Source organism: Anarhichas minor, unplaced genomic scaffold (assembly GCF_050575085.1).
Source record: "Anarhichas minor isolate MPS153535 unplaced genomic scaffold, ASM5057508v1 ptg000113l, whole genome shotgun sequence".
Lineage (NCBI taxonomy): Eukaryota > Metazoa > Chordata > Actinopteri > Perciformes > Anarhichadidae > Anarhichas > Anarhichas minor.
This window is the reverse complement of record NW_027466559.1, coordinates 94,802-106,678: the sequence shown is the minus strand read 5'-3', so window position 1 is coordinate 106,678 and position 11,877 is coordinate 94,802. Positions and strand designations below refer to the sequence as shown.

Here is an 11,877-nt window from a genome sequence, read left to right as displayed (position 1 = left end):
TACCACTCTGGGGGGATGTCAGTACCTAGAATATACAGACATAATAAAAAGACAGTGAGGATGAGGAGCTTTGGTTCAATGTAAAGTCACAGATGGGTAAGTTAGTGAAGAGCAGGAGTAAAGCCAGACATCTTACCGAAGAAGACGCGGTAAGAGGCTCCTCTCTGGATGAAGCAGCTCACACCAAAGTCAATGAGGCAAACTCGCGGGACGTCCGAGCTGGTCTCGATCCAGATGTTTTCCAGTTTTATGTCCCGGTGGAAGTTGTGTTTGTTCTCAAGATCAATTGATCTTGAACTCTAGAGTCAAAAGCTGACATGGTGGTCACTGCTACTCTGCTAATGAGCTAGTTATCTTTAGCATGCGCTAGCTTGGGTTTTTCCCCATCATGATTGGTTTTAGCTACTGTCTCATTTAGTTACGTGGAATGGCAAACAAACATTTCAAGATATTCAATTAAATTGATATTTTTAATTCATAGGTTAACAGGGAAGAATGTATGTCAAATTAGCTTTAGCTAATGCTAGCCGTGTCAATCTCACCTGCAGCTTTCACTTGGTATAGCTCCCTTGCTTTAGCTGTCTAGTTGGATCTTTGTATGTGACAGTCGTTGCAAATTTGACATGTTGTTTTCATGGATATTATATTTTTTTTCTAATGTCATTTTTTTATCTTAACTAAATTTTGAGTGAGTGTAAGTTCCTGTGTTTGGCTACCTAGCTAGCTGCTACATAGATAGATAGATATTCCACTGCTGTACAGCATTCTTGTTTTATTTAGAAAAAAACGTTTTAAATACATGTCATCAGCTTTTGGCAAAACAGTCAAATACATGGAGTTGGAGATTCAAAATTCAAACATTTAGCTGAATGGAAGGCAACACGGAACATTTAGAATCATTAGCTGTAAACCGAGTTAAAAGTACACAGAAACGTTCCCTTACGTACGTTGTAGTAAAACAGCGAATCCTTGTGAGTTACAAAGTAGACCATACAGCAATTATTTCTGCTCAGATTTAGGTGTGTTTCCTGAATTGTTTGTGATGCTGTGCCAAGACAAACTGCAGATAGCGGCTAGAGAGCCAATCAACAGTGGGGTCACGTGTTCAAGCCCCAGAACAGCCATGTTGCCTGCTTCGCTCTGGATGAGTCCGTCAGCTAAATGTCTAAAACATAACTGTACAGGACAAATATGAAAACTGCAATGGCACACATAGCAATAAGAAAATCGGTTTGTTTCTGCAGGGCACTGAGGCTAACCAACTTTCAATTGTCAGCAATATACTTAATTATCAAAAAATACATATACATAAAAACAAAAGCTGGCATCTTCTGCATCTTGATAAATCCTTTGCTCATGTTATGATTAGTCAATTTCACAAACTTGGACAAAACGGCAAAGAATCTGTATGTTAAATCGTCCGATGAATGAAAATAATAGAGAAGGAATACAGGAATGCAGAGGAAGGTTAGCACATACAGGTGTATAGAACACTTCTCGTCTTCATGTTTGGTTCAACCAAAGCAACACAATGCATAGTCCTCACAACAGGCAGCTGTAGCATACAATTAGTCAAATACCTTCACTCAGCTTTTCGTCGAGGCTACAAAATCATTAGCGATAAAACTGCCGACAAACACTTTTTAAATAGCAGTTCCTTCTAAATGTTCGTTAGCTTAAAAAACAAGGTTGTCTTTAAAACATGTCTTCCTTCAGAGTACAGCTGTCCTACATCATGTCTACAGAGCAAGGAACCAACCATTGTACTGACTTAGGTGATGACAATTATGGACTCTTTAGTCACTCTTCAATATAGATAAATAATAATGAATAAATAACAAGATTAAAAGTCTTCAGCCATGCTAGCAGGCGCTGTGAGGCTGTATGAAGCTTTATTCTGGGGAACAGGGTTGTGAGCTAAATGCTAATGTCAGATAGCTAATATGCTTGCAATGACAACGCTAACGTGCTGATCATTAGTTAGCTACATTGTTCAGCATGTTCACCATCTTAGTATATTCATAAAGCATGGCCTGATTAGATGTTGAAATATTTCATTGGATAATCAGAAAGCTGTGAACTCACGGATCAGCTGTGTCAGGTGGCCTCTTCCTCTGGGCACCACCAACGTCTGGAACCAAACTCTACTCCATCCAGCATTGGTGGAGACATTTCAGTTTGGACCCAAGTGGTGGAATGATTGACCAACATCGCTAGCATGGCTAAAAACCGGGAGTAAATGACAAAGAGACAACTGCAGCTACCACAAGTGGAGGCAACAAACTTGGTGAGTGGTTGTCCATGGTAACAAGGATTTAAGTTATAAAAGGAATTAAGGGGAAGTTCAAAGTCATTCATTTGCTCCAGTAGAGCTTCTCCCAGCTGCCAGCACTTGGGAGAGCAGCAGTGGAGGGCTGTTCAACACTGAAATGACTCATGTGTTTATCCACTCTGTTACACTCGACAAAGAGTCTGTGATTGAAGGAGCCGATTCGTTTTCTTCTTCAGATCTCCCATTTAACTGCATCTTATCTAAATAACTCTTCAATGCAGCACGGAATTAGTCAACACTAAATGAAAAAAGGAATTCATTTGAAGTCAGTGGGTCGAGTTACGTAATACCACAAGACTCCGGTTACTGTATCGCCTCCGTCTGCTCTGCTGAATGTGACTGTCATTGGATGACTGAAATCTACAGCTAGAAGTACAGTGGTCTGTACTCATAATGGACCTGTCAGATACTTGGGTTTTACTTGTTTTGTTCCGTATTTAAAGCACAGGACCAATACTTTGGGTCTCCTGCTGTCCACAGGAGGTGTATGGAGACCCTGGTGGGGGTCACGCAGCAGGAAGAACATATGGAGGAGGACATCAGGCCACTGTTTATTCAAGCCACTGTAGAGAGGGAGGGGAGGGGGGGGGGGGGGGGGGGTTCAGAGATTAAAACAATTTATTTTGAGAAAAGTGCTGTAAAGTTATGAAAATAAAGTTCTAATTCATGGGGGAAACAAATAGTGTAGGGTTGTAATATTCTGAGAAAAAGGTGAAAAATGTCAAGAATCGAGTAGTTTTTCTACATAAAACAGGAATATCATCATATGTTGAGGAAATAGTTGATACATAAAATGTATTGTAATTTTCCATAAAATAAATTGTTGAAGATGAAGTCAGAATACAATTGTACTTCTTAAAGGAGAAAAGTTGTAAGATTAGAATAATTAAGTAATACTGTTTCAAGAACAAAGTAATAAAATGATATTTTAACTGTGGCAGTAAACAGGCCAGTCAGCTGGTGTCAGAATGAGAGATGTGGATGGCCTTAACTTCCAGGTTTTCTTATCAATAAGCACTTAATGCATTAACGTGCTTATTGGAAGGATAATGAAACATAACCTGTGAGTCCATAACTGGATGTGTTTTGAAGCACCGGCTGGAGAGCCGCACATTTAACTTTTATTTCATGACATTGAACCTTTTAATGTTAAATTATGACTATTGTCGAAATCTGTTGACTTTTCCCTCGCGTGACGCTACCAACGTCACAGGTCCACAGGCGTTGAGACGGAGCGCAGATCGTTTAGATTAGAGTTTGAGGATGACAAGAAAAGAGCACGTCAATGTGTCGACACTCAAAGGTTCAATGGGAATATGCCCATACGGCTACGACACTGCACATTTACAGTCAACACAGAAATGTATCATGTCTAAACAAATGAAACACCACAATGTGTGCTTTTAGTGCAAAAGCATATCGGGGAGGATTCCATCATTTTGTTTGTTATGATGAGTTCTAACCTTTTCATCTGTCCTTTCCCCAAGCGTCCGCTTACTTCATTTGTTCCTGACTCTCTCTTTTTACTTCTTTTCTTCCTCTTTACTCCTTCTCCTATGTCCCATTCTCCACCCACCTCACATCCATTTCTCACGCCATTACCTTCAGATGCCCCCCTCCCCTCCCCCCTGCACATCTCATCTTCCTCTTCCCCCTCTAGGATCCAGCCTCCTGTTCCTGTCCCAGGGCCTCCAACAGGAGTCCCATGGGTGTCCTCTTCAGACCGATGCTCTCCAGTTTGTTCTCCAGCTTGTTCTTCAGGCTGCGCAGCCTCACCGACGCATGGACCAGAACCACTGGACACAGAAGGGATGAGGGGATCGGTTCATTACTCACATCACCATCATCTCTCAGATGATTATCTGAGAGACTTATTTCCCTCAGAGGAACCAGGTTCATATTAGAAATGTTTTAGAGGTATATTTCATCATATCTTTGTAGGAGGCTCCCTGTTGTTTGACCTGCTCCAGTTACAATTTGCTGTTAATGCAAATGTATACTCGTTATCTTGATAAATTCAGTATTATGCGCTCTATAAAACTAATTCCACAACTATGTCCAACTAACTCATTCTCACTCGCAACTTCCGTTGCTTGGTTAGCTTTGGACGCCTAAGGGACGGCAAGTCAGTTTCTGTGTTTGTATGTTGCACACAATACAGTCTTCATGCTCCAACTGCAAAGCAAAAGCAAATGAAAACTGGGCTGATGAACATTCAGTTCATGCTTTGGTGTGGTATGTATGTAGTATCTATGTACATGCGTGTGTTCCTGTCTTACTCAGTATGGGGAAGGCAATCCCAAACAGGAACACGGCCACACCTCCCAGCACCGACACAAAGAGGTAACTGGCCGAGAGAATCGCCAACACGGCGATCGTAGGGTGGTTTCTACGGAAACGGCGAATGGGAGCTTGGTTCTCGGCGACCCAGACGAAGCCCAGGAACAACAAGGTGACCACCGTCGCCCCCACGAGCAACTGGTAGGGCTGGCAATACCTGAGAGACAAAAGACACGTTTACCAACACACAGAAGCGTTGAAGATACTGAGTAACATTATTGTAGAGTAGACAGAATGGGGTGCTGGCAATATTCTGTATTGTTTCTTATTGTCAACAAATCCCGCATGCAGATCCAAAGTATAAAAAGGATGCATCGAAGCCAGATATTATCTTCTCCCACGGTGCCAAAGAGCTCCGTTTTAGTCCAAGAACGATTAAAAACACATCAACGAGCCACACGGTGGCACTGAAGCAGATTTGATGCCATAGTTTTAGCTCTACTTGTAGATAACTTCATAAAACAGGACAAGTCTTCGTGCTCTCTTTTGCACTGAAACACTACAAACACGCTCGAGTCTGGCCAAGGTAAGAAGACAAAAGTCGTCTCATCCAAGTAGTAGAGAATGTAAAAAATGATAAATAATAATTGTAATTTTTGCCTCTAAGATTAGCTTTAGTTCTGATTTTGAAGTCGCTATGAAAGCTAACGTTTTAAGACACTTCCTCATTGGCTTCAATGGCGGAGTTGAGGTTGCCGCCTGGTCAGAACCAGGCGGCAACAAGGCGAGCTTGGGCCAGACGGACTAACAGAGTCGCTTAAGACTGCATCTGAAATCCATCGTTCACTACAGTCCAACAGCAATGGTGAAAAGTAACTAGCCACCAGCTACCCTGCAGTATATACAGTACACTAAATGATAAGCCCCACCTGTACCAGCTGGAACATTAAAGGGATGAACACATTAATGCATCAATAATTATGATACAATAACATATCATTCTGGAAAAGGGCCGTTCTACAGAGTGACTACTTTTACTTTTGGTTCTTTAAGTATATTTACATGTTAATACTTCTGTACTTTTACTTTGGTAAACATTTGAATGAGTATTTCTACACAGGGGTATCAGGCTACTTTTACTGAAGTCAAATCCCTGAGTGCTTCTTCCTCACTCAGCACTTTCCTCTCCAAAGGAGAACTGCGGTCAAGTCAGCAGACACTCAGATCTCCGTGGTCAACTCAGCAGACACTTAAATTGTAGTGCACATATACGCTGAAACTTACGGTAAACGGCACAGATCGGGAGCGAGCGAAGAACTTTGCAAAGTTAGCGGAAAGATTAACGTGAGACAACTTCCGGTTTTCTACAGACGAACATCCGGTTTTCAGAATAAGATGGCAACAAAGTATACATATTGCATAATGAAATGAGATTAAATGAATTATATTCACAGTATAAAACATGCTACCTGCATCTCCTGAGTTAAAGGGAAAATACACCTAAATTGTGCATAAAGTGTCTTTATTCTTTGATTTGAGGGTTGCTGGAAGTTAATAATACCTGACTGACGGTCAATTAAGATATTTTACGAAGCAAAAACTCTGAACTGAATTTGTATCTTCAAATGGCACATTTTTTAAATGTTTAAGGTGCTATAAAAATGTTTTTCTCAATAATTCCACACAACGACTAATGCATATATGTTCAGGACAAAAATGGGTAATATCACAATATTTAAGGTGCTACAAAAATATTTTTCTCAATAATTCCAGACAATGACTGACATGTATGTGTTGAGGACATCGTTGACTCCACCCATACTGAATATTAGACATTTTTACTGTACCAATTAAGAGATATTTCAAATTAAAACTCATACATTTGAACCGAGAAAAAGTATAACAAATGGATATTTGAAGTGTAATAAAAAGTTTTTTCTCAATAAGTCCAGACAATGACTGATATGTATGTGTTGAGGACGTCGTTGACTCCACCCACACTGAATATTAGACATTTTTACTGTACCAATTAAGAGATATTTCAAATTAAAACTCATACATTTGAACCGAGAAAACGTATAATAACTGAATATTTGAGGTGCTATAAAAACTATTTTCTCAATAAGTCCAGACAATGACTGATATGTATGTGTTGAGGACATCGTTGACTCCACCCATACTGAATATTAGACATTTGTACTGTCCCAATTAAGAGATATTTCAAATTACAACTCATACATTTGAATTGAGAAAATATCTAATAAATGAATATTTGAAGTGTAATAAAAAGTATTTTCTCAATAAGTCCAGACAATGACTGACATGTATGTGTTGAGGACATCGTTGACTCCACCCACACTGAAAATTAGACATTTTTACTGTACCAATTAAGAGATATTTCAAAGTAAAAGTCATACATTTGTACCAAGAAACGGGTACATTTCTGAATATTTGAGGTGCTATAAAAACTATTTTCTCAATAATTCCACACAATGACTAATGCATATAAGTTGAGGAAATCTCTGACCACACATATACAGAAAATGAAAAATCTTTACTGTGGTAATGAAGAGATTTTTTTAAAGTTAATTAATTAATTTGTTCCAAGAAATATCCAATAACTGAATATTTGAGATGCTATAAAAAGAGTTTTCTTTATAATTCCAGACAATGACTAGTGCATATGTGTTCATGACATCTCTAACTATACTAATACTGAGAATCAAATATTTTTACTGTACCAATTAAGAGATATTTAAAAGTAAATGTCATACATTTGTACCGAGGAACAGGTAATTTCTGAATATTTGAAGTGTTATAAAAAGTATTCCCTCAACAATTCCAAACAATGATTGATGTATACAGGTGCATCTCAATGAATTAGAATATCATCGAAAGTGTGATATATTTCGAGTGTTTAGGCTATGGCTTACAGCTAATAAAAACCCCAAATTCTGTATCTCAGAAAATTAGATATTACATAAGACCGATTAAAAAAAGGATTTTTAATATAGAAATGTTGGCCTACTGAAAAGTATGTCCATGTACAGTATACAGTATGCACTCAATACTTGGTCGAGGCTCCTTTTGCATGAATTACTGCATCAATGCGGCGTGGCACGGAGGCGATGAGACTGACACTGCTGAGGTGTTATGGAAGCCCAGGTTGCTTTGATAGCGGCCTTCAGCTCGTCTGCATTGTTGGGTCTGATGTCTCATCTTCCTCTTGACAATACCCCATAGATTCTCTCTGAGGTTTAGGTCAGGCGAGTTTGCTGGCCAATCAAGCACAGTGATACCGTGGTCATTAAACCAGGTATTGGTGCTTTTGGCAGTGTGGGCAGGTGCCAAGTCCTGCTGGAAAATGAAATCAGCATCTCCATAAAGCTTGTCAGCAGAGGGAAGCATGAAGTGCTCTAAAATGTCCTGGTAGAAGGCTGCACTGACTTTGGACTTGATAAAACACAGTGGACCAACACCAGCAGATGACATGGCTCCCCAAATCATCACTGACTGTGGAAACTTCACACTGGACCTCAAGACACTTGGATTGTGTGCCTCTCCACTCTGCCTCCAGACTCTGGACCTTGATTTCCAAATTAAATGCAAAATTGACTTTCATCTGAAAAGAGGACTTTGGACCACTGAGCAACAGTCCAGTCCTTTTTCTCCTTAGTCCAGGTAACTTAGCTCAGGCAACTTAGCCCAGGTAAGACACTTCTTACGTCTCTGGGTCAGGAGTAGCTTGACACAAGGAATGCGACAGTTGTAGCCCATGTCCTGGATACGTCTGTGTGTGGTGGCTCTTGAAGCACTGACTCCAGCCGCAGTTCACTCCTTGTGATTCTCAACCAAATTCTTGAATGACCTAAACCCTAGAGAGAATCTATGAGGTATTGTCAAGAGGAAGATGAGAGACATCAGACCCAACAATGCAGATGAGCTGAAGGCCCCTATCAAAGCAACCTGGGCTTCCATAACACCTCAGCAGGGCCACAGTCTCATCGCCTCCGTGCCATGCCGCATTGATGCAGTAATTCATGCAAAAGGTGCCCCGACCAAGTATTGAGTGCATACTTTATACTGTACATAGACATACTTTTCAGTAGGCCAACATTTCTGTATTAAAAAACCTTTTTTAAATTGGTCTTATGCAATATTCAAATTTTCTGAGATACAGAATTTGGGTTTTTTATTAGCTGTAAGCCATAATCATCAACATTAAAAGAAATAAACACTCGAAATATATCACCTTGTGTGTATATTTTCTCAATTCAAATGTATGAGTTTTAATTTGAAATATCTCTTAATTGGGACAGTAAAAATGTCTAATATTCAGTTTGGGTGGAGTCAACGACATCCTCAACACATGTATATCAGTCATTGTCTGGACTTTTTGAGAAAAAACTTTTTATTACACTTCAAATATCCATTTATTAGATATTTTCTCGATTCAAATGTATGAGTTTTAATTTGAAATATTTCCTAATTGGTACAGTAAAAATGTCTAATTTTCAGTTTGGGTGGAGTCAACGACGTCCTCAACACATGTATATCAGTCATTGTCTGGACTTATTGAGAAAACTGTTTTTATTACACTTCAAATATCCATTTATTAGATATTTTCTCGATTCAAATGTATGAGTTTTAATTTGAAATATCTCTTAATTGGTACAGTAAAAATGTCTAATATTCAGTATGGGTGGAGTCAACGATGTCCTCAACACATACATGTCAGTCATTGTCTGGAATTATTGAGAAAAATATTTTTGTAGCACCTTAAATATTGTGATATGACCCATTTTTGTCCTGAACATATATGCATTAGTCGTTGTGTGGAATTATTGAGAAAAACATTTTTATAGCACCTTAAACATTTAAAAAATGTGCCATTTGAAGATACAAATTCAGTTCAGAGTTTTTGCTTCGTAAAATATCTTAATTGACCGTCAGTCAGGTATTATTAACTTCCAGCAACCCTCAAATCAAAGAATAAAGACACTTTACGCACAATTTAGGTGTATTTTCCCTTTAACTCAGGAGATGCAGGTAGCATGTTTTATACTTAATGTGAATATAATTCATTTAATCTAATTTCATTATGCAATATGTATACTTTGTTGGCATCTTATTTTGAAAACCGGATGTTCGTCTGTAGAAAACCGGAGGTTTTCACGTTAATCTTTCCGCTAACTTTGCAAAATCTTTCGCTCGCTCCCGTCCTGTGCCGTTTGGTTGTTACCGTAAGTTTCAGCGTATAGGTGCACTATAATTTAAGTGTCTGCTGAGTTGACCACGGAGATCTGAGTGTCTGCTGACTTGACCGCAGTAAAGGAGAGCAGGATATAGGAATATTAGCATCATTAGCATTAGCTAAAGGCTGCTGTAGCCTTAAGTCTGTTCTCTTATTTGTTAAAGTCTGTGTCATGTTGGAGGAGAACGTCAAACACACTGTAAGTCCACAGTGTTCACTACAGGCTTCCAGTGCGTTCGTTTCGACAGAGACAGAAAGGGTTAGGGGGGGCGGGGTGACCACGTCAGAAGAATGAAACCTACCCCACCACGAGCAGGAGGCCCAGCGCAGACACCAGGTAGTTGCTCTGGTAGTACAGCAGGTTGTTGATGATGCGGTTGTTCCAGCGGTCCAGGTCGCGCACATCGGGCGCGGAGAACCGGGCCGAGCTCAGGAGAAAATCATCCAGGCTCCGGAGGGGTGGCGGCTGCACGCCTGCCATCTTTCCTGAGCGATAATAAACTCAATTTCCCAGAATGCGCGGCGGGGTAAAAGGGGGGCGTGAGCGAGATGGGGGAAATATTTACCGAAATATTTGCACCATTATTACTTAATTATCTATTGCTCATTCATAGTTTGTCAGTCAGTCTGACACGTAAATAAAAACCCTAAATAAATAAAAAGATATATAAATCAATGTATATATATATAATGGAGAAAAACACATATTACTACTACTACTACTACTACTACCACTACTACTACTAATAATCATTAATAAATTAAACAAATGAAACAGTGAATAATACATATAAATATATGTATATATATATATCAATTTTAAAAAATGAGAGTAAATACCACCTGTATTTCAGGGAAAATTGTATTTCAATTGTGTGAGTAATTAGTCAAACCTAATTATAAACGATACATTTGTGATTGACATCAGCCCACCTCAGAGTTTCACTCAGGCCATTCTGATGTGGAATTTCAAAATGAAAGCTCTCTAATGTAATATGTATATCTAAATGTAATATGTGAGCTATGTTGCATCTAAATTCAAATCACTTAACTAGTAAAAAGGGAAACGTTGTGTGTCACTTCAGAATGATAGCAGACCACCTCAGAGTGTAACCCATACAGTATCAAGGTATCCCAATGGGAATTGAATGCCTTATAATATGTCAATACAGCATATCTGTAAGCATAATAGGGGCTCAATGAGAGAATGCGGTGTTTGGATTGTTTAAAAAAAACAGGAAAAGAAGGCAAATATTTTTTGCAACTAATGACAATGATTGTGTCTGAATATTTTAGTCTCATTGAGTGGATAAGAATGAAACACCTCATTTTATTATTTTCCTGAAGGAAAGCGAGCAAATCCATCTACTGTCAAGGAGTAAGCATATATGGCCAAATGAACCAAACGACTGGTGTGGAAGTGATGTAACAGTCAGTTTGTTGCTGGCCATTCTAATTTCACATATCTTGCACGTCGCTAAATAGCTAAAAAGTCCCCTACAGCATGATGCTTTTCCTGTCGCCCTAATAGCATAAGTAAGACTGTTTTTACTGAGGAACTACACTCTTGAACCTCTGTTTTATAGATCTTTCATTGAATCAACTTTAAATGTCCTCCTGATCTCCTGGTTTGGGAATCTTAAGGCGAGGAGTGAAACAAAGCTTCAGAGAGTGGTGGACACCTAATCTAAGATTACAGGGGTATCCCAACACACTATGGTCAGAAAGGTCCACCAGTCCCACTGACCGTACTCCCTGATTGACCCAACAATGCCTCTCTGGTCAGCTCAAACGCCCTCCTGTTGTGACCTGGAGGTAAATTGAACCCCAGAGTGGTGTACGAGTGCTGGTTGCTGCGTCCCCATCAATGTGTATTGTAGTGTCATCTTCTGCAGTGCATAACCTTCATCCAACCTTACTGAAACATCATTGGGACGTCTTACCATAACGTTATACCAAATACCTAACCCAAACCGTGCAGGGCAGGGACAAGGAACTGATACCATAGTTG

General features: G+C 39.4%; 1 protein-coding gene across 2 annotated transcripts; it reads right to left on the bottom strand.

Annotated features, from left to right (window-relative positions):
• Positions 1-757: 757 nt before the first annotated feature.
• praf2 (PRA1 domain family, member 2) lies at positions 758-10,356 on the bottom strand. 2 transcript variants are annotated; one of them, XR_012950365.1, is made up of 4 exons: positions 10,169-10,356; positions 4,612-4,829; positions 3,935-4,128; positions 758-2,895 (listed from the first exon to the last, which is right to left on the bottom strand). XR_012950365.1 is itself a non-coding variant. In XM_076082905.1 (3 exons), exons 1-3 carry the CDS (start codon positions 10,345-10,347, stop codon positions 3,989-3,991), a joined length of 537 nt encoding a protein of 178 aa, XP_075939020.1. In that variant the 5' UTR covers positions 10,348-10,356; the 3' UTR covers positions 2,909-3,988. The 2 variants fall into 2 exon arrangements, 1 of the variants encoding a protein (XP_075939020.1); XM_076082905.1 differs by lacking the exon at positions 758-2,895 and having other exon boundaries at positions 2,909-4,128.
• Positions 10,357-11,877: the final 1,521 nt, after the last annotated feature.